Source organism: Staurois parvus, unplaced genomic scaffold (genome assembly GCF_062004578.1).
Source record: "Staurois parvus isolate SC_StPar_1 unplaced genomic scaffold, SC_StPar_1.0 ptg001639l, whole genome shotgun sequence".
NCBI lineage: Eukaryota > Metazoa > Chordata > Amphibia > Anura > Ranidae > Staurois > Staurois parvus.
The window spans coordinates 183,417-209,765 of record NW_028319435.1 but is presented as its reverse complement, the minus strand read 5'-3'; the positions used below and the strand labels follow the sequence as shown (position 1 = coordinate 209,765).

General features: G+C 52.3%; 1 protein-coding gene across 4 annotated transcripts in view; it reads right to left on the bottom strand.

Moving 5' to 3' along the window:
• The window catches only part of LOC149434935 (retinoic acid receptor responder protein 2-like), a 30,148-nt gene extending 5,994 nt beyond the window's left edge, over positions 1-24,154 (bottom strand). The window contains exons 1-3 of one of the 4 annotated variants that reach the window (XM_089663194.1): positions 23,200-23,849; positions 8,779-8,883; positions 1,905-2,003 (exon numbers count right to left, since the gene is read on the bottom strand). In XM_089663194.1, the coding sequence (XP_089519320.1) occupies positions 1,905-2,003; positions 8,779-8,883; positions 23,200-23,388 (393 nt within the window). In that variant the 5' untranslated portion in view covers positions 23,389-23,849. Of the gene's footprint in view, positions 1-1,904; positions 2,004-8,778; positions 8,884-23,199 lie in introns of all 4 variants that reach the window. The other 3 variants (XM_089663191.1, XM_089663196.1, XM_089663195.1) reach the window with 3 other exon arrangements.
• Between the last annotated feature and the right edge of the window lie 2,195 nt (positions 24,155-26,349).

Sequence of the window (26,349 nt, the reverse complement as noted above, 5' to 3'; positions counted from 1 at the left end):
ATCAGTGTGAAAAAAAATAATAATCTTCATCACCCCCCACAAGTAGTACAGTGTCACCATGGTGACCCCACACTGCTAGGGTGACAGTATGTAAAAAAACAAAAACAAATAATAATATAAAAAAAAGTAAAATAAAATGTTTAAACATTTTTATTTTTGGTTATAAACTAATTTGGGTTATTTTATTTTATTTTTTTTACTAAAACGATAACTGAATACATTTTGGCCGAGATTTATGAAGAAAGATTATTTATTTGCAAAATTTTATAAGAAAAACACTTTTTTTCAAAATTTTTGGACTTTTTAATTAATATAGCAAAAAAAATAACAATCCCAGCGATGAATAAATACCACCAAAATAAAGATTTATCTGTCTCCAAAAAATGCTAAAAAATCTGGGTACAGTGTTGCATGACCGCGCAATTGTCATTCAAAGTGTGATAGCGCTGAAAGCTGAAAATGGGCCTGGGGGGGGGAAGGGGGGGGTAAGTGTCCGGATCGGAAGGGGGGGGGGGAAGCGTCCGGACCGGAAGGGGGGGGGAAGCGTCCGGACCGGAAGGGGGGGGAAAGCGTCCGGACCGGAAGGGGGGGAAAGCGTCCGGACCGGAAGGGGGGGAAAGCGTCCGGACCGGAAGGGGGGGGAAAGCGTCGGACCGGAAGGGGGGGGGAAGCGTCGGGACCGGAAGGGGGGGGAAAGCGTCGGGACCGGAAGGGGGGGGAAAGCGTCGGGACCGGAAGGGGGGGGAAAGCGTCGGGACCGGAAGGGGGGGAAAGCGTCGGGACCGGAAGGGGGGGAAAGCGTCCGGACCGGAAGGGGGGGAAAGCGTCCGGACCGGAAGGGGGGGAAAGCGTCCGGACCGGAAGGGGGGGAAAGCGTCCGGACCGGAAGGGGGGGGAAAGCGTCGGGATCGGAAGGGGGGGGGAAAGCGTCCGGGCTGGAAGGGGGGAAAGCGTCCGGACTGGAAGGGGGGGAAAGTGTCCGGACTGGAAGGGGGGGAAAGTTTCCGGACTGGAAGGGGGGGGGGAAAGTGTCTGGACTGGAAGGGGGGGAAAGTGTCCGGACTGGAAGGGGGGGGAAGTGTCCGGACTGGAAGGGGGGGAAGTGTCCGGACTGGAAGGGGGGGGAAGTGTCCGGACTGGAAGGGGGGGGGAAAGTGTCTGGACTGGAAGGGGGGGAAAGTGTCCGGACTGGAAGGGGGGGGAAGTGTCCGGACTGGAAGGGGGGGGAGTGTCCGGACAAGAACGGGGGGGGAGTGTCCGGACAAGAAGGGGGGGGGGGGGAGTGTCCGGACTGGAAGTGGTTAAGTAACATTTTTGATACATGTGGTCACCTGGAGGTATATTAGGTGACAGAAGAATTGTTTTGTGAATTAGTGATGAGGATTTGGGAGGAATGGTGGGAAATCCTCGGAGGGGGGGGGACAAGTAGAACTTCCTGTGGGTGATCCTGAGCCATTCCCAGCTATACCAACTCTGGAGCTGGAAGACGGTTTCATGTTTAGTTCATGAATGGTCATACGATAGGCGTCACGTAACAATGGAACGCGGTCATACGATGGGCGTCACGTAACAATGGAACGCAGTCATACGATGGGCGTCACGTAACAATGGAACGCGGTCATACAATAGGCGTCACGTAACAATGGAACGCGGTCATACGATGGGCGTCACATAACAATGGAACGCGGTCATACAATAGGCGTCACGTAACAATGGAACGCGGTCATACGATGGGCGTCACGTAACAATGGAACGCGGTCATACGATGGGCGTCACGTGACAATGGAACGCGGTCATACGATGGGCGTCACGTAACAATGGAACGCGGTCATACGATGGGCGTCACGTAACAATGGAACGCGGTCATACGATGGGCGTCACGTAACAATGGAACGCGGTCATACCTGGGCAGCTCGGCTCGGGGGGGTGCAGTGAATGTATCTGGAACGGACTTTCTGCTCCCCGAAGTCAAACTTGAAGCATCCGACACAATTGTACGACTTCTGAGGACGACATACATGAAGTGATGATGAAATCTCATCCAATCATTGTGTTCAGGGTGGAGCTGCATCGTCTGTCTGCTCAGGAAAGGTAGGTGAGCAAAGACTTCACAGAGACAGTAAGTGTTCATTTTATCATGTCGGGGGGGGGGGGGGGGGGTAACAGTGCCGATTGTACTGGAGACCACTGCATGTAACTGATAGGTCACTAGGCTCAGCCTGGACCACCTACCTCCCTGATGTCACTGATAGTGGAGTGCAGGCACTGGGGGGGGGGGTGAGGTGTGAAGTGCATGCATTTGGGGGGGGGGGTGTCTGAGGTGTGAAGTGCATGCATTGGGGGGGGGGGGTGTCTGAGGTGTGAAGTGCATGCATTGGGGGGGGGGGGGGGGTGAGGTGTGAAGTGCATGCATTGGGGGTGAGGTGTGAAGTGCATGCATTGGGGGTGAGGTGTGAAGTGCATGCATTGGGGGTGAGGTGTGAAGTGCATGCATTGGGGGGGGGTGAGGTGTGAAGTGCATGCATGGGGGGGGGGGTGAGGTGTGAAGTGCATGCATTGGGGGGGGGGGGTGAGGTGTGAAGTGCATGCATTGGGGGTGAGGTGTGAAGTGCATGCATTGGGGGGGGGGGTGAGGTGTGAAGTGCATGCATGGGGGGGGGGTGTGAGGTGTGAAGTGCATGCATTGGGGGGAAGGGGGTGAGGTGTGAAGTGCATGCATTGGAGGGGGGGGATCTGAGGTGTGAAGCGCATGCATTTGGGGGATCTGAGGTGTGAAGTGCATGCATTGGGGGGGGGGGTGAGGTGTGAAGTGCATGCATTGGGGGGGGGGGGGGTGAGGTGTGAAGTGCATGCATTGGGGGGGGGGTGAGGTGTGAAGTACATGCATTGGGCTGATCTGATCATTAAAATGTCAGCCAATCCACAGAGAACTGTGATATCTATCTGAGACTGTCCTGTCTGCAGGGTGACAACGCTTTTCGTTTTGCAGTGAAATCACAGCAATGTTGTCACCCTGCGGACAGGAGAGTCTCGGATGGACATGCAGTCGCTGTGCTCCCCTATTAAAGGAAATGAGAAAACAATTGACCTATTGGCAGGATCAACGAGTCATAAAATACATTTGTGGGGGAACTCCGGGTGAATGCACCCAGCAGGCTGCATCATATGTATTTTGTGCAGTCCCTTCACACTACACCAATGCAGCACTGCACGCCCGTTGTCAGGAGTCCGCCTCTCCGCACGCCCGTTGTCAGGAGTCTTTCTCGCCGCACGCCCGTTGTCAGGAGTCTGCCTCGCCGCACGACGGTTGTCAGGAATCCTCCTCGCCGCACGCCTGTTGTCAGGAGTCCTCCTCGCCGCACGCCTGCTGTCAGGAGTCCTCCTCGCCGCACGCCTGTTGTCAGGAGTCCTCCTCGCCGCACGCCTGTTGTCAGGAGTCCTCCTCGCCGCACGCCTGTTGTCAGGAGTCCTCCTCGCCGCACGCCCGTTGTCAGGAGTCTTCCTCGCCGCACGCCCGTTGTCAGGAGTCTTCCTCGCCGCACGCCCGTTGTCAGGAGTCAGCCTAGCCGCACGCCTGTTGTCAGGAGTCTTTCTCGCTGCACGCCCGTTGTCAGGAGTCTGCCTCGCCGCATGCCCGTTGTCAGGAGTCTGCCTCGCCGCACGCCTGTTGTCAGGAATCCTCCTCGCCGCACGCCTGTTGTCAGGAGTCCTCCTCGCCGCACGCCTGTTGTCAGGAGTCCGCCTCTCCGCACGCCCGTTATCAGGAGTCTTCCTCGCCGCACACCCGTTGTGAGGAGTCAGCCTCGCCGCACGCCCATTGTCAGGAGTCAGCCTCGCCGCACGCCTGTTGTCAGGAGTCTTCCTCGCCGCACGCCCGTTGTCAGGTGTCTTCCTCACCGCACGCCCGTTGGCAGGAGTCAGCCTCGCCGCACGCCCGTTGTCGGGAGTCTTTCTCACCGCACGCCTGTTGTCAGGAGTCCGCTTCTCCGCACGCCCGTTTTCAGGAGTCTTCCTCGCCGCACGCCCTTTGTCAGGAGTCCTCCTCGCCGCACGCCCGTTGTCAGGAGTCCTCCTCGCCGCACGCCCGTTGTCAGGAGTCAGCCTCGCCGCACGCCTGTTGTCAGGAGTCTTTCTCGCCGCATGCCCGTTGTCAGGAGTCTGCCTCGCCGCACGCCTGTTGTCAGGAATCCTCCTCGCCGCACGCCTGTTGTCAGGAGTCCTCCTCGCCGCACGCCTGTTGTCAGGAGTCCTCCTCGCCGCACGCCTGTTGTCAGGAGTCCGCCTCTCCGCACGCCCGTTATCAGGAGTCTTCCTCGCCGCACACCCGTTGTGAGGAGTCAGCCTCGCCGCACGCCCATTGTCAGGAGTCAGCCTCGCCGCACGCCTGTTGTCAGGAGTCTTCCTCGCCGCACGCCCGTTGTCAGGAGTCAGCCTCGCCGCACGCCCGTTGTCACGAGTCTTCCTCACCGCACGCCCGTTGGCAGGAGTCAGCCTCGCCGCACGCCCGTTGTCGGGAGTCTTTCTCACCGCACGCCTGTTGTCAGGAGTCCGCTTCTCCGCACGCCCGTTTTCAGGAGTCTTCCTCGCCGCACGCCCTTTGTCAGGAGTCCTCCTCGCCGCACGCCCGTTGTCAGGAGTCCTCCTCGCCGCACGCCCGTTGTCAGGAGTCCGCCTCTCCGCACGCCCGTTGTCAGGAGTCTTCCTCGCCGCACGCCCGTTGTCAGGAGTCCTCCTCGCCGCACGCCCGTTGTCAGGAGTCCGCCTCTCCGTACGCCCGTTGTCAGGAGTCTTCCTCGCCGCACGCCCGTTGTCAGGAGTCTCTCGCCGCACGCCCGTTGTCAGGAGTCCGCCTCGCCGCATGCCCGTTGTCAGGCGTCTGCCTCGCCGCACGCCTGTTGTCAGGCATCTGCATCGCCGCACGCCGGTTGTCAGGAATCCTCCTCGCCGCACGCCTGTTGTCAGGAGTCCTCCTCGCCGCACGCCTGTTGTCAGGAGTCAGCCTTGCCGCACGCCTGTTGTCAGGAGTCTTCCTCGCCGCACGCCCGTTGTCAGGAGTCCTCCTCGCCGCACGCCTGTTGTCAGGAGTCAGCCTTGCCGCACGCCTGTTGTCAGGAGTCTTTCTCGCCGCACGCCCGTTGTCAGGAGTCCGCTTCTCCGCACGCCCGTTTTCAGGAGTCTTCCTCGCCGCACGCCCTTTGTCAGGAGTCCTCCTCGCCGCACGCCCGTTGTCAGGAGTCCTCCTCGCCGCACGCCCGTTGTCAGGAGTCCGCCTCTCCGCACGCCCGTTGTCAGGAGTCTTCCTCGCCGCACGCCCGTTGTCAGGAGTCCTCCTCGCCGCACGCCCGTTTGTCAGGAGTCCGCCTCTCCGCACGCCCGTTGTCAGGAGTCTTCCTCGCCGCACGCCCGTTGTCAGGAGTCTCTCGCCGCACGCCCGTTGTCAGGAGTCCGCCTCGCCACATGCCCGTTGTCAGGCGTCTGCCTCGCCGCACGCCTGTTGTCAGGCGTCTGCCTCGCCGCACGCCGGTTGTCAGGAATCCTCCTCGCCGCACGCCCGTTGGCAGGAGTCTTTCTCGCCGCACGCCCGTTGTCAGGAGTCCTCCTCGCCGCACGCCTGTTGTCAGGAGTCCTCCTCGCCGCACGCCTGTTGTCAGGAGTCCTCCTCGCCGCACGCCCGTTGTCAGGAGTCCTCCTCGCCGCACGCCCGTTGTCAGGAGTCCGCCTCTCCGCACGCCCGTTGTCAGGAGTCTTCCTCGCCGCACGCCCGTTGTCAGGAGTCTTCCTCGCCGCACGCCCCATTGTCAGGAGTCAGCCTCGCCGCACGCCCGTTGTCAGGAGTCTTTCTCGCTGCACGCCCGTTGTCAGGAGTCTGCCTCGCTGCACGCCCGTTGTCAGGAGTCCTCCTCGCCGCACGTCTGTTGTCAGGAGTCCTCCTCGCCGCACGCCTGTTGTCAGGAGTCCTCCTCGCTGCACGCCTGTTGTCAGGAGTCCGCCTCTCCGCACGCCCGTTGTCAGGAGTCTTCCTCGCCCGTTGTCAGGAGTCTTTCTCGCCGCACGCCCGTTGTCAGGAGTCCTCCTCGCCGCACGCCTGTTGTCAGGCGTCTGCCTCGCCGCACGCCGGTTGTCAGGAGTCCTCCTCGCCGCACGCCTGTTGTCAGGAGTCCTCCTCGCCGCACGCCTGTTGTCAGGAGTCCTCCTCGCTGCACGCCTGTTGTCAGGAGTCCTCCTCGCCGCACGCCCGTTGTCAGGAGTCCGCCTCTCCACACGCCCGTTGTCAGGAGTCTTCCTCGCCGCACGCCCGTTGTCAGGAGTCAGCCTCGCCGCACGCCCGTTGTCAGGAGTCTTACTCGCCGCACGCCCATTGTCAGGAGTCAGCCTCGCCGCACGCCCGTTGTCAGGAGTCCGCCTCTCCACACGCCCGTTGTCAGGAGTCTTCCTCGCCGCACGCCCGTTGGCAGAAGTCAGCCTCGCCGCACGCCCGTTGGCAGGAGTCTTTCTCGCCGCACGCCCGTTGTCAGGAGTCCTCCTCGCCGCATGCCTGTTGTCAGGAGTCCTCCTCTCCGCACGCCTGTTGTCAGGAGTCTTCCTCGCCGCACGCCCGTTGTCAGGAGTCCGCCTCGCCGCATGCCCGTTGTCAGGAGTCCTCCTCGCCGCACGCCCGTTGGCAGGAGTCAGCCTCGCCGCACGCCCGTTGGCAGGAGTCTTTCTCGCCGCACGCCCGTTGTCAGGAGTCCTCCTCGCCGCATGCCTGTTGTCAGGAGTCTGCCTCGCCGCACGCCGGTTGTCAGGAATCCTCCTCGCCACACGCCTGTTGTCAGGAGTCCTCCTCGCCGCACGCCCGTTGTCAGGAGTCCGCCTCGCCGCATGCCCGTTGTCAGGAGTCCTCCTCGCCGCACGCCCGTTGGCAGGAGTCAGCCTCGCCGCACGCCCGTTGGCAGGAGTCCTCCTCGCCGCATGCCTGTTGTCAGGAGTCCTCCTCGCCGCACGCCCGTTGGCAGGAGTCAGCCTCGCCGCACGCCCGTTGTCAGGAGTCCTCCTCGCCGCATGCCCGTTGTCAGGAGTCCTCCTCGCCGCACGCCCGTTGGCAGGAGTCAGCCTCGCCGCACGCCCGTTGTCAGGAGTCCTCCTCGCCGCATGCCTGTTGTCAGGAGTCTGCCTCGCCGCACGCCGGTTGTCAGGAATCCTCCTCGCCACACGCCTGTTGTCAGGAGTCCTCCTCGCTGCACGCCTGTTGTCAGGAGTCCTCCTCTCCGCACGCCTGTTGTCAGGAGTCTTCCTCGCCGCACGCCCGTTGTCAGGAGTCCGCCTCGCCGCATGCCCGTTGTCAGGAGTCCTCCTCGCCGCACGCCCGTTGTCAGGAGTCCTCCTCGCCGCACGCCTGTTGTCAGGAGTCTGCCTCGCCGCACGCCGGTTGTCAGGAATCCTCCTCGCCGCACGCCTGTTGTCAGGAGTCCTCCTCGCCGCACGCCTGTTGTCAGGAGTCCTCCTCGCTGCACGCCTGTTGTCAGGAGTCCTCCTCGCCGCACGCCCGTTGTCAGGAGTCCTCCTCGCCGCACGCCCGTTGTCAGGAGTCTGCCTCGCCGCACGCCGGTTGTCAGGAATCCTCCTCGCCGCACGCCTGTTGTCAGGAGTCCTCCTCGCTGCACGCCTGTTGTCAGGAGTCCTCCTCCCCGCACGCCCGTTGTCAGGAGTCCGCCTCTCCGCACGCCCGTTGTCAGGAGTCTTCCTCGCCGCACGCCCGTTGTCAGGAGTCTTCCTTGCCGCACGCCCGTTGTCAGGAGTCTTTCTCGCCGCATGACCGTTGTCAGGAGTCCGCCTTGTCGCACACCCGTTGTCAGGAGTCCTCCTCGCCGCATGTCTGTTGTCAGGAGTCTGCCTCGCCGTACGCCGGTTGTCAGGAATCCTCCTCGCCGCACGCCTGTTGTCAGGAGTCCTCCTCGCCGCACGCCCGTTGTCAGGAGTCCTCCTCGCCGCATGTCTGTTGTCAGGAGTCTTTCTCGCCGCACGACCGTTGTCAGGAGTCCGCCTTGTCGCACACCCGTTGTCAGGAGTCCTCCTCGCCGCATGTCTGTTGTCAGGAGTCTGCCTCGCCGTACGCCGGTTGTCAGGAATCCTCCTCGCCGCACGCCTGTTGTCAGGAGTCCTCCTCGCCGCACGCCTGTTGTCAGGAGTCCTCCTCGCCGCACGCCTGTTGTCAGGAGTCCTCCTCGCTGCACGCCTGTTGTCAGGAGTCCTCCTCGCCGCACGCCCGTTGTCAGGAGTCCTCCTCGCCGCACGCCGGTTGTCAGGAATCCTCCTCGCCGCACGCCTGTTGTCAGGAGTCCTCCTCGCCGCACGCCTGTTGTCAGGAGTCCGCCTTGTCGCACACCCGTTGTCAGGAGTCCTCCTCGCCGCATGTCTGTTGTCAGGAGTCTGCCTCGCCGTACGCCGGTTGTCAGGAATCCTCCTCGCCGCACGCCTGTTGTCAGGAGTCCTCCTCGCCGCACGCCTGTTGTCAGGAGTCCTCCTCGCCGCACGCCTGTTGTCAGGAGTCCTCCTCGCCGCACGCCTGTTGTCAGGAGTCCTCCTCGCCGCACGCCTGTTGTCAGGAGTCCTCCTCGCCGCACGCCTGTTGTCAGGAGTCCTCCTCGCTGCAATGGCTGTTGTCAGGAGTCCTCCTCGCTGCAATGGCTGTACTGCGCACACATCACCGGCTGCATGTCATCCTCTTCGCTCTCCCGCCTGGGATCACTCATCATACTATAAAATAGGTAGAAACATGAAATCCTCATCGCTCCTCACCCCGCCCCTGACGGTCCCGCACTCCGCGTTCTCCCACTCATCCTTCGGGCAATTCGTCTGTTTCAGGCCGATCTCCACACTCACAAACAGACCGTCATCCAGTTCCTGGAAGGAAGAGAGGAGAGTGAAGTTGCGTGAAGAGGGGAGTGCGGGTCGGTGAAGAGGGGAGTGCGGGTCGGTGAAGAGGGGAGTGCGGGTCGGTGAAGAGGAGAGTGCGGGTCGGTGAAGAGGGGAGTGCGGGTCGGTGAAGAGGGGAGTGCGGGTCAGTGAAGAGGGGAGTGCGGGTCGGTGAAGAGGAGAGTGCGGGTCGGTGAAGAGGGGAGTGCGGGTCGGTGAAGAGGGGAGTGCGGGTCGGTGAAGAGGGGAGTGCGGGTCGGTGAAGAGGGGAGTGCGGGTCGGTGAAGAGGGGAGCTGTGATGTAAGGGGGGGACTCTGATGTAAGGGGGGCTGTGATATTAGGGGGGGCTGTGATATAAGGGGGGCTCTGATATTGGGGGGGCTCTGTTCTGACTCCGGGGTGTTTTGTGTCCCGCAGAGGAAGGACATTCCCCCGGGTACAGACGGTGTCACCTGCGGGCAGTACTGAGCCGGGACAGCAGGAGGAGACCTCCACCGAGGATGAGCCATTCCAGGACTCCGGGGGGAGGAGCTCAGCGCACACTGAGGGGGAGGGGCTGATTAACGACAGAATCATTGAGATCACACGGAGGTGAATGTGTGTCTGTGTGTTTTTGTACTGGATGGAGAAACAAATGTCCAACACCAACAGGCGATGTAACAACGACCTGCGAGTGTCCGGACTCAGAGTGGTGTTATCATTATAATTGTTATTATTATTATTCTTATGATCATTAATATTATTATTATTAATAATAATGATAATAACAATAATAATAATAATAATAATAATAATAATAACAATAATAATAATAACAATAATAATAACAATAATAATAACAATAATAATGATAATAATAATAATAATAATAATGATAATAACAATAATAACAATAATAATAATAACAATTATAATGACAATAATAATAATAACAATTATAATGACGATAATAATAATGATCATAATATTACCTATTTGACGCCCGGCCTATGGCTGTTTGGCGTCCAGAAAAATGCTCTAGCTTTCTGGGAGGCCGCCATTTGGCGTCCTCCCGCACATGCGCAGTTCGCACTCCTGCAGAGCCGCTCAGCGGCGTGATCTGTCACCGACCATGTACCTCGGACACGGCCGATGACAGATCTGAGTACCGGCCCCCGTTGCCGGTACCATGTGACCTGCTGTGACCAATCACAGCGGGTCACATGACAGTTGTATACAATGGATGGCTTCATTCATACCATCCATTGTATACTAGTGCCTAGCTGTGATTGGTCACAGAGGTCACATGCACATGTCATGTGATTAGCTGTGGCCAAATCACAGCTAAGCACATAAACAAAAAAACCTGAATGAATCGATGTCATTCAGGTAAATGATTGCTTATAGCAAATTGTGTAAAAAAAAAAAATACTGATCACTTCCCCAAAGTAGTACAATGTTACTGTGATACTATTGTATGGTTACTATGGTAACATTGTACTACTTTGGACATAGTGAAATATAAAATATGAAAAACAAATCTTAAAAAAAAAGAAAATAAATCTAATAAAAAAGTTAACATAAAAAAATATATATATTTTTTTCATCCTGTCACCAGTCAGTGTCCCTGATCACCGCCATGCCAGTTATATGATGACACTGCACTGGTGACAGGATGGAAAAAAAAATAGTGAAAATAATTTTTTTTATTTTTTCACTTTCCAAAAAACTATGACAAAAAAATACAACTTAAAATCTCGCTATTCCTCTTATGAAGTACGTCGGACTGTCTACTCTGCAAAAAGGGGTCATTTGGGGGATATCTGTACTGTTCTGACATTTGGGGGATATCTGTCCTGTCCTGACATTTGGGGGATATCTGTCCCGTCCTGACATTTGGGGGATATCTGTACCGTCCTGACATTTGGGGGATATCTGTAGTGTCCTGACATTTGGGGGATATCTGTCCCGTCCTGACATTTGGGGGATATCTGTCCTGTCCTGACATTTGGGGGATATCTGTACCGTCCTGACATTTGGGGGATATCTGTACTGTCCTGACATTTGGGGGATATCTGTACCGTCCTGACATTTGGGGGATATCTGTACCGTCCTGACATTTGGGGGATATCTGTACCGTCCTGACATTTGGGGGATATCTGTAGTGTCCTGACATTTGGGGGATATCTGTCCCGTCCTGACATTTGGGGGATATCTGTCCTGTCCTGACATTTGGGGGATATCTGTACCGTCCTGACATTTGGGGGATATCTGTACTGTTCTGACATTTGGGGGATATCTGTCCTGTCCTGACATTTGGGGGATATCTGTACCGTCCTGACATTTGGGGGATATCTGTACCGTCCTGACATTTGGGGGATATCTGTCCTGTTCTGACATTTGGGGGATATCTGTCCTGTCCTGACATTTGGGGGATATCTGTACCGTCCTGACATTTGGGGGATATCTGTACTGTCCTGACATTTGGGGGATATCTGTACTGTCCTGACATTTGGGGGATATCTGTACCGTCCTGACATTTGGGGGATATCTGTCCCGTCCTGACATTTGGGGGATATCTGTACTGTCCTGACATTTGGGGGATATCTGTACTGTCCTGACATTTGGGGGATATCTGTACCGTCCTGACATTTGGGGGATATCTGTCCCGTCCTGACATTTGGGGGATATCTGTACCGTTCTGACATTTGGGGGATATCTGTACCGTTCTGACATTTGGGGGATATCTGTACCGTTCTGACATTTGGGGGATATCTGTACTGTTCTGACATTTGGGGGATATCCATACTGTTCTGACATTTGGGGGATATCCATACTGTTCTGACATTTGGGGGATATCTGTACTGTTCTGACATTTGGGGGATATCTGTACTGTCCTGACATTTGGGGGATATCTGTACTGTCCTGACATTTGGGGGATATCTGTACTGTCCTGACATTTGGGGGATATCTGTACTGTCCTGACATTTGGGGGATATCTGTACCGTCCTGACATTTGGGGGATATCTGTACCGTCCTGACATTTGGGGGATATCTGTACCGTCCTGACATTTGGGGGATATCTGTACTGTCCTGACATTTGGGGGGGATATCTGTACTGTCCTGACATTTGGGGGATATCTGTACTGTCCTGACATTTGGGGGATATCTGTACTGTTCTGACATTCTTGGACCTCAAGAAATTAGATTGGCTGTCAGTACTTCAGGATTGATCAATATTCAGATCTATCCCATAGTTTGTGAACTCTATAACTTCCCTACAGATAAATAATACATCCTAATTTGGGTTATTTTCACCCCAGAAATGGAGCAGAATACATGTCGGCCTAAATTTATGAAGAACAATTATTTATTTGTAAACTTTTGCAACAGAAACAAAGAAAAACGTGGTTTTTTTTTCAAAATTTTCGGCCTTTTTTTGATAATTTAGCAAAAAATAAAACCCCAGCAGTGATTAAATACCACCAAAAGAAAGCTCTAGTTGTGTGAAGAAAATGATAAAATTTTAGTTTGGGTACAATGTTGTATGACCGCGCAATCGTCATTCAAAGTGTGAGAGCGCTGAGACCTGAAAAATGGCCTGGGGGGCACGAAGGGGGGAGAGTGCCCGGTATGGAAGGGGGGAGAGTGCCCGGTATGGAAGGGGGGGAGAGTGCCCGGTATGGAAGGGGGGGAGAGTGCCCGGTATGGAAGGGGGGAGAGTGCCCGGGATGGAAGGGGGGGAAAGTGCCCGGGATGGAAGGGGGGGAAAGTGCCCGGTATGCAAGGGGGGGAGAGTGTCCGGACTGGAAGGGGGGGGAGAGTGCCCGGTATGGAAGGGGGGGAGAGTGCCCGGTATGGAAGGGGGGGAGAGTGCCCGGTATGGAAGGGGGGAGAGTGCCCGGGATGGAAGGGGGGAGAGTGCCCGGGATGGAAGGGGGGAGAGTGCCCGGGATGGAAGGGGGGAGAGTGCCCGGTATGGAAGGGGTTAATAATAATTATAAAGATGTTAAATATAATATTTATAAAATACCATCATTATAGTTATGATTATTACTAATATTATCATGTTTATCATTCTTATAATTATTATTGATATTATTTTTATTATTAACCACATGCTGCCCAATCACTGTAGAAATACGGCGGCAGGGCGGCGCGGCTGGGCAAAACCACAATTTAAAACGTGTGTTTTGTAAACAGGTAGGGGGGCGCGTGCGAGGCGTGCTGCTGCCCTACCTGTCCCGCCGATCACGGCCACGGATGTCAGTCGCCGGGTTACAGCCGGTCGTTACCGGCTATGTCCTGACAATTGACAGCAATCACTGACAGAGAGCACAGCTGCAGTAGCTGTACTTTCTGTCAGTTCCCTGACAGCTCCTGACACGCTGATCAGGACAGAAGAGTTTATCACTCCCGATCAGCGGTGTTCCCTGCAGCACACATACGCCTTGCCCCGCCCTCTAGTAAAACACTCCCCCTCACACAGTTAACCCTTCCCTGAAAAATCAACTTAACCCCTTCCTCCCCAGTGCCATTAGTACAGTGTCAGTGTTTTTTTTTTTTGCACTGATCACTGTATTGGTGTCACTGGGGATGTCAGTGACCCCAAGTCAGTACCCCCCAATGTTAGAATGTCCACCGCATTCCCACCATAAATCACTGATGCCCGCCATAAGTCACTGATCCCCGCCATAAATCACTGATCCCCGCCATAAATCACTGATCCCCGCCATAAATCACTGATCCCCGCCATAAGTCACTGATCACCGCCATAAATCACTGATCCCCGCCATAAATCACTGATCCCCACCATAAGTCACTGATCCCCGCCATAAATCACTGATCCCCGCCATAAGTCACTGATCCCCGCCATAAATCACTGATCCCCGCCATAAATCACTAATCCCCGCCATAAATCACTGATCCCCGCCATAAGTCACTGATCCCCGCCATAAGTCACTGAACCCCGCCATAAATCACTAATCCCCGCCATAAGTCACTGATCCCCGCCATAAGTCACTGATCCCCGCCATAAGTCACTGATCCCCGCCATAAGTCACTGATCCCCGCCATAAGTCACTGATCCCCGCCATAAATCACTGATCCCCGCCATAAGTCACTGATCCCCGCCATAAATCACTGATCCCCGCCATAAGCCCCGCCATAAGTCACTGATCCCCGCCATAAGTCACTGATCCCCGCCATAAGTCACTGATCGCCGCCATAAGTCACTGATTGCTGCCATAAGACACTGATCGCCACCATAAGTCACCGATCCCCGCCATAAGTCACCGATCCCCGCCATAAGTCACTGATCCCCGCCATAAGTCACCGATCCCCGCCATAAGTCACTGATCCCCGCCATAAGTCACTGATCCCCGCCATAAGTCACTGATCCCCGCCATAAGACACTGATCCCCGCCATAAGTCACTGATTGCTGCCATAAGTCACTGATTGCTGCCATAAGACACTGATTGCTGCCATAAATCACTGATCCCCGCCATAAGTCACTGATCCCCGCCATAAGTCACTGATCCCCGCCATAAGACACTGATCCCCGCCATAAGTCACTGATCGCCGCCATAAGTCACTGATTGCTGCCATAAATCACTGATCCCCGCCATAAGTCACTGATTGCTGCCATAAGTCACTGATTGCTGCCATAAGACACTGATCGCCGCCATAAGTCACCGATCCCCGCCATAAGTCACTGATCGCCGCCATAAGTCACCGATCCCCGCCATAAGTCACTGATCCCCGCCATAAGTCACTGATTGCTGCCATAAGACACTGATCGCCACCATAAGTCACCGATCCCCGCCATAAGTCACCGATCCCCGCCATAAGTCACTGATCCCCGCCATAAGTCACCGATCCCCGCCATAAGTCACTGATCCCCGCCATAAGTCACTGATCGCCACCATAAGTCGCTGATCGCCACCATAAGTCACTGATCGTCACCATAAGTCACTGATCGTCACCATAAGTCACTGATTGCCGCCATAAGTCACTGATCGTCACCATAAGTCACTGATCCCCGCCATAAGTCACTGATTGCTGCCATAAGACACTGATCGCCACCATAAGTCACCGATCCCCGCCATAAGTCACCGATCCCCGCCATAAGTCACTGATCCCCGCCATAAGTCACCGATCCCCGCCATAAGTCACTGATCCCCGCCATAAGTCACTGATCCCCGCCATAAGTCACTGATCGCCACCATAAGTCACTGATCGCCACCATAAGTCACTGATCGTCACCATAAGTCACTGATCGTCACCATAAGTCACTGATTGCCGCCATAAGTCGCTGATCGCCGCCATTATTAGTATAAAAAAAAAACTAAAAATCCCAGTATCTTTCCCGCCATTTGTAAATGCTATAACTTTCACGTAAACCAATTAATTTACACGTATTGGGATTTTTGTACCAAAGACATGTCGCAGAATGCATTTTGGCAGAAATTTATGACTAAATTTGATTTTTAAATTTTTTTTTTACTGGACATGTTTTATAGCAAAAAGTCCAAATTATTGTTTTTTTTCCTCAAAATTGTCAGCCTTTTTTTTATAGCGCAAAAAATAAAAACCGCACAGGTGATCAAATACCACCGAAAGAAAGCTCAATTTGTGGGGAAAAAAGGATGTAAATTTCATTTATGTACCGTATTGCATGACCGCGCAATTGTCCGTTAAACTAGCGCAGCGCTGTATAGCAGAAAATGGTGTAAATTGCAGTATCTATCCCATAGTTTGTAGACGCGATAACTGTCACACAAAGCAATCAATATACACTTATTGGGATTTTGTTTACCAAAAACATGGAGCGGGAGACATTTTGGCCTAAATTTATAACCAACTTTGAGTTTACTATATATTATTTATAGCTGAAAGTAAAAAATATTGTTTTTCTTCAAAATTTTTTGTTTATAGCGTGAAAAATAAAAAGCGCACAGGTGATCAAATACCACCGAAAGAAAGCTCTATTTGTGTGAAAAAAGGACGTAAATTTCGTTTGGGTGCAGCATTGCATGACCGCGCAATTATCAGTTGAATTAGTGCAGCGCCGAGTAGCAAAAAGAGGCGTGGTCATTAAGGGGGGTAAATCCTCTGGAGGGCGAGGGGTTAATAATAATAATAATAAAAATAATAATAATAAAAATAAATATAATAAAAACAAATATAATAATAATAATAAAAATAAATATAATAAAAACAAATATAATAATAATAATAAAAATAAATATAATAATAATAATAAAAAAATAATAATAATAAAAATATAATAATAATAATAATAATAATAATAATAAAAATAATAATAAAAATAAATATAATAATAACAATAAAAATAATAATAATAAAAATAAATATAATAATAATAAAAATAATAATAGTTATTATTATTATTAATAGTATTATAATTAATAATAAAAATAATTATGACATTGATAAACATAATATTATTATTATTATAATCATTATCATCTTTATCATTATAATAGTTATTTTTATTATTATTATATTTATTTTTATTATTATTATTTTTATTGTTATTATTATATTTATTTTTATTATTATTATTATTATTATTATATTTTTATTATTATTATTTTTTTATTATTATTATTATATTTATTTTTATTATTATTATTATATTTGTTTTTATTATTATTATTTTTATTATTATTATATGTATTTTTATTATTATTATATTTGTTTTTATTATTATTATTATATTTATTTTTATTATTATTATTATATTTGTTTTTATTATTATTATTTTTATTATTATTATATGTATTTTTATTATTATTATTTTTTTATTATTATTATTATATTTATTTTTATTATTATTATTATTATTATTATTATATTTGTTTTTATTATTATTTTTATTATTATTATTATATTTATTTTTATTATTATTTTTATTATTATTATTATTATATTTTTATTATTATTTTTTTTTTATTATTATTATATTTATTTTTATTATTATTATTATTATTATTATATTTGTTTTTATTATTATTTTTATTATTATTATTATATTTGTTTTTATTATTATTTTTATTATTATTTTTATTATTATTATATTTATTTTTATTATTATTATTTTTTTTTTATTATTATTATTATTATTATTATATTTATTTGTATTATTATTCCGGATTTAGGTGCCAATAGTTAGATGGTTTACATAATACAGTCCAAGACATGGAGGAGGAGGAGGCCGTTGGCCATGTGAGCTCACAATCTACAGGGAGGCGGAGCTGGACTCGGGGGATGGAAGACGTATCTGATAAACGTTCGTTTCACATGACGGTTGGTCAGGCAGAATCGGTGAATTATCTGACGTGTATCCGCCATTCCCGTTCTTAGATTTGGCGGCTGCATCGGATTTGTTTTTCCTGGTGATCCTGCCAGTTACACACTTCCTGTCCTGTGGTGACAACACTCACTGTACTGTACTGCACGAGGAGCCGTGTTGTCACCTTTGGTCAGGACTACAGAACACCTCCCCCTTCTCAGCCGTCTCAGTCACAGGGGAGGTGTTCTGTAGTCCATATAGATAGCTGGGAGTCACTGATCTGAGTAGAGTATAGGAAGTGATGATATTTCTGGCGGGATCATCAGAGATTATTGTACTTCTCCATCAGAAGGGAACACGTTGCGTGTTGCGTGTTGCAGCAGTGCAGACATGCGGTGCGTTTTATGTGCCTCCATTATGGATTCCATTGATTGTGAATGAGCCCCAATGCCTTGTATGGACGTCTTCCATAGACCCGCCCCCCGTGTGAGTGCGTTGGGGCGATATTCATTGAACACGGGGTATGATGGCTCCTTATGCCCCGCCCTGCTGTGAATGAGCCCCAATGCCTTGCATGGACGTCTTCCATAGACCCGCCCCCTGTGTGAGTGCGTTGGGGCGATATTCATTGAACACGGGGTATGATGGCTCCTTATGCCCCGCCCTGCTGTGAATGGGCCCCAATGCCTTGCATGGACGTCTACGATAGACCCGCCCCCTGTGTGAGTGCGTTGGGGCAATATTCATTGAACGCGGGGCACAATGGCTCCTTATGCCCCGCCCTGCTGTAATGGGCCCCATGCTGTGAATGGGCCCCATACAGATGTACTGAGCAGAACTAATAAAAGTTCTCTCTTCCTCTTTGTATATTTCGTAATCCTTCACACCTGGAGATCTCCGGGATCTGCCCCCCAGCAGACTGATGGTGTCATTCGTTGTCAGTTCCCTGGATTGTGCCTGAGGGGCCCTTCACTCCGATCACCACACAGGACGGGGCCCGCGCGCAGGAAAACGCTTCCCCTCGGGGCACAAACTGCGTTCAGCTCTGATTAACCCCGGAGACTCCACGAATATTCCAGAGACAAGGGATATTTGGATCCCTCTCTATGTTCTCTCTTTGGATGGGGGCAGTGTAGGGGAGGGTTGGCCCCCTGTATTGGACCCCACTTTGTCCTTCAGATCCTCTCTCTATTTTCTCTTTTTGGATGGGGGCAGTGTAGGGGTGGGTTAGCCCCCTGTTTTGGACCCCACTTTGTCCTTTGGATCCCTCTCTATGTTCTCTCTTTGGATGGGGGCAGTGTAGGGGTGGGTTGGCCCCCTGTATTGGACCCCACTTTGTCCTTCAGATCCTCTCTCTATTTTCTCTTTTTGGATGGGGGCAGTGTAGGGGTGGGTTAGCCCCCTGTTTTGGACCCCACTTTGTCCTTTGGATCCCTCTCTATGTTCTCTCTTTGGATGGGGGCAGTGTAGGGGTGGGTTGGCCCCCTGTATTGGACCCCACTTTGTCCTTCAGATCCTCTCTCTATTTTCTCTTTTTGGATGGGAGCAGTGTAGGGGTGGGTTAGCCCCCTGTATTGGACCCCACTTTGTCCTTTGAATCCCCTTTCTATGTTCTCTCTTTGGATGGGGGCAGTGTAGGGGAGGGTTGGCCCCCTGTATTGGACCCCACTTTGTCCTTTGGATCCCTCTCTATGTTCTCTCTTTGGATGGGGGCAGGGTAGGGGAGGGTTGGCCCCCTGTATTGGACCCCACTTTGTCCTTTGAATCCCCTTTCTATGTTCTCTCTTTGGATGGGGGCAGGGTAGGGGAGGGTTGGCCCCCTGTATTGGACCCCACTTTGTCCTTTGAATCCCCTTTCTATGTTCTCTCTTTGGATGGGGGCAGTGTAGGGGAGGGTTGGCTCCCTGTATTGGACCCCACTTTGTCCTTCAAATCCTCTCTCTATTTTCTCTCTTTGGATGGGGTCAGTGTAAGGGTGGGTTGGCCCCCTGTTTTGGACCCCACTTTGTCCTTTGGATCCCTCTCTATGTTCTCTCTTTGGATGGGGGCAGTGTAGGGGAGGGTTGGCCCTTTGTATTGGACCCCACTTTGTCCTTCGGATCCCCTCTCTATTTTCTCCCTTTGGATGGGGGCAGTGTAGGGGAGGGTTGGCCCCCTGTGTCGGTCCCCGCCATGTCCTGTGGACTCCTTCTGTCTCTTCCCACATTAGATGGTGGCAGTGTAGGGGTTGGCTGGTCCCCTGTATTGGACCCCACTCTGTCCTTCGATCTCTCTTTCTCTCCTCTCCCTACAAATGGTGGCAGTTTAGGGGTGTGTTGGTCCCTTATATTGGACTCCACTTTGTCCTTTAGTCCCCTTCTCTTTCTCTTCTCAGGTGGTGGCAGTGTGGGCATTGGTTGGTCCCCTGTATTCGACCCCACCCCGTCCTTTGGGTCCCTTTACCTCATCTTCCTTCAGATGGTGGCAGTGTAGGGGCACCTTTGGTGGGCCTCACCCCGTCCTTTGGGTCCCTTTACCTCATCTTCCTTCAGATGGTGGCAGTGTAGGGGCACCTTTGGTGGGCCTCACCCCGTCCTTTGGGTCCCTTTACCTCATCTTCCTTCAGATGGTGGCAGTGTAGGGGCACCCCGTCCTTTGGTTCCCCTCTCTCCCTATTCTACCTTCGGATGTTGGCAGTGTAGGGGTGGGTTGGCCCCCTGTATTGGACACTACCCTGTGCTTTACCCCCACCCCCACCTCATCTCCCCTTGGATGGGGGCAGTGTAGGGTTGGCCCCCTGTGTTTAAACCCCCACCTTGTCCTTTGGTTCCCCTCTCCATCATCTCTCTTTGGGTGGTGTCAGTGTTGGGGGAACCCTGGGTCACCTGGACTGAAAATTAGTGCATGGGGGTCACCAGGACAAGAATTAAGGGAACCAATGATCTCCAGGACAAGAAATGAAAGGGGGAGAAGTCCATTAAAAAATCTAGGGTAACGGATGTCACCAGGAGAAGAAATGAGGAAACCAGGGGACACCGGGACAGGATATGAGGAAACTGGGGGACACCTGCACAGGAAATGAGGAAACTGGGGGACACCTGGACAGGAAATGAGGAAACTGAGGGACACCTGCACAGGAAATGAGGAAACTGGGGGACACCTGGACAGGAAATGAGGAAACCGGGGGACACCTGGACAGGAAATGAGGAAACTGGGGGACACCTGGACAGGAAATGAGGAAACTGGGGGACACCTGGACAGGTAATTAGGAAACCGGGGGACACCTGGACAGGAAATGAGGGGACTCAAGAGTCACCGTGAAAGAAAATAAAGTGCTTGAAGGTCCCCAAGATAGGAAATGAGGTAGCCAGGGGGTCACTTGTACAGGAAATAAGCGAGGTTCAATAGAAAAAGAAATTATGGGACTAGAGGTCTCCAGGAAATTAGGAAACCGGGGGACACCTGGACAGGAAATGAGGGAGCCAGGGGGTCATTTGGACAGGAAATATGTGAAAGAGGGTCAATAGAGCAGGAAATGATGGGACCAGAGGTCTGCAGGACAGGAAATTGGGGGATCAGAGGTCTCCAGGACAGGAAATGAGGGGACCAGTGGTCTCCAGGGCAGGAAATGAGGGGACCAGAGGTCTCCAGGATAGGAAATGAGGGAGCCAGGGGGTCACTTGGACAGGAAATAAGTGAATGAGGTTCAATAGAGCAGGAAATGATGGGACCAACAGTCTCCAGGACAGGAAATGAGGGGACTGGGGTCTCCAAGAAAGGAAATGAGAGGAATGGGTGTCACCAGGACAGGAAATGAAGGGGACTGGGATCTCCAGGAAAGGAAATGAGGGGAATGGGTGTCACCAGGACAGGAAATGAAGGGGACTGGGGTCTCCAGGACAGGAAACGAGGGGAATAGGTGTCACCAGGACAGAAAATGAAGGGGACTGGGTCTCCAGGACTGGAAATGAGGGGACTGGGTGTCACCAGGACAGGAAATGAGGGGACTGGGGTCTCCAGGATAGGAAATGAGGGGTATGCGTGTCACCAGGACAGGAAATGAGGGGACTGGGGTCTCCAGGACAGGAAATGAGGGGAATGGGTGTCACCAGGACAGGAAATGAAGGGGACTGGGATCTCCAGGAAAGGAAATGAGGGGAATGGGTGTCACCAGGACAGGAAATGAAGGGGACTGGGGTCTCCAGGACAGGAAACGAGGGGAATAGGTGTCACCAGGACAGAAAATGAAGGGGACTAGGTCTCCAGGACAGGAAACGAGGGGAATAGGTGTCACCAGGACAGAAAATGAAGGGGACTGGGTCTCCAGGACTGGAAATGAGGGGACTGGGTGTCACCAGGACAGGAAATGAGGGGACTGGGGTCTTCAGGATAGGAAATGAGGGGTATGCGTGTCACCAGGACAGGAAATGAGGGGACTGGGGTCTCCAGGACAGGAAATGAGGGGAATGGGTGTCACCAGGACAGGCAATGAGGGGAGATTTCCAGAATATAGTGGGCGGGAGAGTCAAGTAGGTAGCCAGAATATTTATGCAGCTCCAGCCAATCCCTGGAGAGGTGCGTCCAGGTGGAGATGGGGGATGGTGGGGGTGTATAAATAGTCTGGAACCCCAGAGAGCAGAAGCAGGGTTCTTCTCCAGTAGAAGAGGTCCCCAGTCAGGTGGAGGGGTTGGGTTGCCTGCCCTCCCTGGACATCCTGCTAAAGGTTCTACCTGCTCACCAGGGTCCCAGCGTATCTAAGGGGGTTCAGCTGCCCACCAGCCTTTGGGGAGCTACAAGAGGAGTCCCACTGAGGATCTCTTTGGGTGGTCCTACGTAGGAACCTACCTCCTTGAGTCTGAGGGAGACATCCAAGCCCAGGAGCCACCATGAGTACTGATCTCAGGAAGAAGGTATCTCAGTGACCATCAAGGCTTGCCTGGCCTGGGACCCGGCTGATGGTGCACCAGGACTGCCCACTTCATGGAGGACTATGGTGCTAAGAACCTGCAGTCCTCATATTTCAGTGCAAAGTTCTGGACTGTCCCTCATCTCCATGGTCCCCATCCAGGGTAACCTGCAATAAACTGGTACAAAGGCAACCCCTAGACTGGGCTCTCCTCATTCAGAGGTGTGGAAGTTGCTGTTCGCCTGGCTGCTGCACTAGCAGGAATAGAACCTGGGACCTCAGAGCGGACCTTTATTGGGGTGCTACGGATTGAGGGTCACCAGGGAGAGGACATGGTGGGACCAGAGATCTTCAGAACAGGACATGAGGGGATCAGGGGTGTTCTGGAGAGAAGATGAGTGAACTGGATGTCTCCAGGACAGGCAATGAGGGGGGGGGGGTCACAGGACAGGCAATGAGAGGACTGGGGGGTCACAGGACAGGAAATGATGGGAATGGGGAGGTCACAGGACAGGAACCGAGAGGACTAGGGATCACCACGGCAGGAAATGAGGAAACTGGGGGGTTAGAGGATAGGAAATAAGGGAACAGGGGGTCATCAGGACAGAAAATGAGGGGACTGGGGGTCACAGGAGAGGAAATGAGGGGACTGGGGGTCACAGTACAGGAAATGAGGGGACGGGGGGTCACCATGGCAGGAAATTAGGGGGCTGGGGGTCATAGGACAAGAAAAGAGGGGACTGGGGGGGTCCCAGGACAGGAAATGAGGGGACTGGGAGGTCACAGGACAGGACATGAGACTGGTGGGGTCACAGGACAGGAAATGAGGAGATTGGGGGTCACAGGACAGGAAATGAGGGGACTGGGGTTCATCATGGCAGGAAATGAGATTGGGGGTCAGAGGACAGGAAATGAGGGGACTGGGGGGGGGGTCACAGGACAGGAAATGAGAAGATTGGGGGTCACAGGACCTTAAATGAGGAGATTGGGGGTCACCACGGTAGGAAATGAGATTGGGGGTCACAGGACAGGAAATGAGGAGATTGGGGGTCACAGGATAGGAAATGACATTGGGGGTCACAGGAGAGAAATCACATGACAGTGACAAGGACCCTACTTACCTGCTCGCTCTCCCGCAGTACGGAGACAATCCTGAACCCGCTCCTGATATTGTTCTTCTTATGGAGATTCTCCATCACCAGCCGCACCGCCTTGTTCTGGATGTCGGACATTTGCTCCGGGACGTCCCCCCGGACACTCAGGACCAGCAGGGCGGAGAGGAGACCCCAGGAGACGGCGGACGGGGTCATGGCGGTCCTCTGCAGGGACAAATCTGTATGGAAGACGGAGGATGGGGGAATCTCACTCAGAACCACAAAACACGGCAAATCCAGAACTTTCCATGTGCTGAGAGCTGGGGCGGAGCCGGGGGGGGGCGTCTGTCCGAAATATCGATTCAGGAATGCCGACAAGTGCCGACACGACAAATCCGTCACCGAGGACTGACTGATGATTGACAGACGGAATCTGAGAGCATGGCGGATAGAGAGAGGGAGGGATGGATGGAGCGAGTGAGGAGGGATGGATGGAGAGAGGGATGGATGGAGAGAAGGAGGAGGGATGGATGGAGAGAGGGAGGAGGGATGGAGGAATGGAGAGAGGGAGGGAGGGATGGATGGAGAGAGGGATGGATGGAGAGAGGGATGGAGGGATGGATGGAGAGAGGGAGGAGGGATGGATGGAGGAATGGAGAGAGGGAGGGAGGGATGGAGGAATGGAGAGAGGGAGGGAGGGATGGAGGAATGGAGGGAGGGATGGATGGAGAGAGGGATGGATGGATGGATGGAGAGAGGGAGGGATGGAGAGAGGGAGGGATGGATGGAGAGAGGGAGGGATGGATGGATAGAGAGAGGGATGGATGGAGAGAGGGAGGGATGGATGGATGGAGAGAGGGATGGATGGAGAGAGGGAGGGATGGATGGAGAGAGGGATGGATGGAGAGAGGGAGGAGGGATGGAGAGAGGGAGGAGGGATGGATGGAGAGAGGGATGGATGGATGGAGAGAGGGATGGATGGATGGAGAGAGGGATGGATGGAGAGAGGGAGGGATGGAGAGAGGGAGGGATGGATGGATGGAGAGAGGGAGGAGGGATGGAGAGAGGGAGGAGGGATGGAGAGAGGGAGGAGGGATGGATGGAGAGAGTGATGGAGGGATGGCGAGAGGGAGGAGGGATGGATGGATGGAGAGAGGGATGGATGGATGGAGAGAGGGAGGGATGGATGGATGGAGAGGAGGAGGGATGGATGGATGGAGGAATGGAGAGAAGGAGGGATGGATGGAGGAATGGAGAGGAGGAGGGAGGGATGGAGGAATGGAGAGGAGGAGGGATGGATGGATGGAGAGGAGGAGGGATGGATGGATGGAGGAATGGAGAGAAGGAGGGATGGATGGAGGAATGGAGAGAGGGAGGGATGGATGGAATGGAGAGAGGGAGGAGGGATGGATGGAGAGAGGGAGGGAGGGATAGAGAGAGGGAGGGATGGAGGTGTCACGGATCCAACCCACACGCCCACAGCGACTAGCTAACCAAGGCGCACACGTGTGGCCGTGACTCGGGGTAAAGAGGGAATGAGGGGAACTAACCTTTGAATATATAAGATCAGCCATGACACTACCTCTTGGCCACCACTAGAGGGAGACTCCACTCCAATCCAACTGGCTGACCACACACAGGCAGATACAAATCTTATATACAATCTGGTGCACAATTAGGGTTGAGGAGCAGTTTAGCAATCACACCCTTCTAGAGTCCCTACAGCTTGAACCCCGGTGTTATCACTCTTCCACTGTCCACACCCCCCCCACACCAGACACACCACAAACGGTAGTCTGCCACCACCCAACAGCTTTACTGGCCTGCTGGGACACACACAGATCTCCATCTGGCCGATCTGTTTCCTTTACAATCTGCCCACACACAGGGCGATTGCATACAGATTGGCAATGAGCTTGACCGAGCATATAAAGACACTGCAATCCAATCCAATCTCTCCGGAGATATGAGCCCGAGCTTACATACACAGAAGTCACTTATTAATTTTAAGATTTAATTTCCCGAAGTGGGCGGAGCATAAAATATGTACAACATATAAAAAGTTACAGAAATACAAAAAATACAAGAAGACACACAAATGATTTCACTATAAAATAAAAGGGAATAAAACTTTTACCGAGATCTATCCTGCGACTGGTGCAAGTCAGGGAAAGTCCGTGATACGTCAGTCGATAGGACCGGCTCCATACCAATCACAACGTCCATATCTCAGGGTCTTCAATTTATGGGGATATGGACGTAGGCGGGACATTAGTCCTCGGCCAATCAACCCTGGGGGGTGTTCCTGTACCCAAAAAAAGGGGATTTGTGAAAAGAGATTCACAGAAAAAGCGGCTACATAATGAACAGAATGTGACACTCAGAAAAATTTCCAAAAATGATGCTTTACTACACATATAGATATGACATGTGGGCAGTCGCCCTGGTTTACCATCACCTCAGTAAGAGACAATACACACAGACCTAAAACCATATAAAATGACACCAAGACCGGTCTGAATGCATGTGCAACAGAGAAAATGACTACAAGAGTCTAAAGTCCCTGTAGCACAAACGCATAGGTGAACACTTCCCAAAGGAGGTGTGTCCAAAAATTATACCCTAGGTATATCATGAAACAGGTTATAATATGTAGACTGAGCTCCTACCAGAATGGTTATATCCCAACCAGGGAATTACAAAAAATATACTATGGATATAAGTATCACATGTATGCAATGCAGCAAGCACAGTATGCGTTGTCTTGGAAATTCGCTTTAACGAATTTCTCCTTACCGTGAGTACTCGCAGTTGGATGCGCAGAAATCCCCCATAAAGCTGTGCGAATCTCGCTTACCACAACTGCAGCTAAACTACACGATTCCTGCCCCTCCAAATACTTTGGTTCTGTTGAGATGTGGGAGAATTGGAGCTCCGTTACCCTAGAACGGGTGTCGGCAACCCGCGGCTCCGGAGCCGCATGCGGCTCTTTTTCACCTTTCCTGCGGCTCCGGAGCACACTGCCCACCAGGTGACAGGCAATAGGGTCGGCAAGCCGCGGCTCTTTTAATGCAGCTCTTCTGTGTGCCGGGCGCCCGCTGGCAAACATTGGCTGTCAGGATGTAGGCGGGGCAGCCCGGATGTAGGCGGGGCAGCGTGACGAACTCCTCTCCTCTC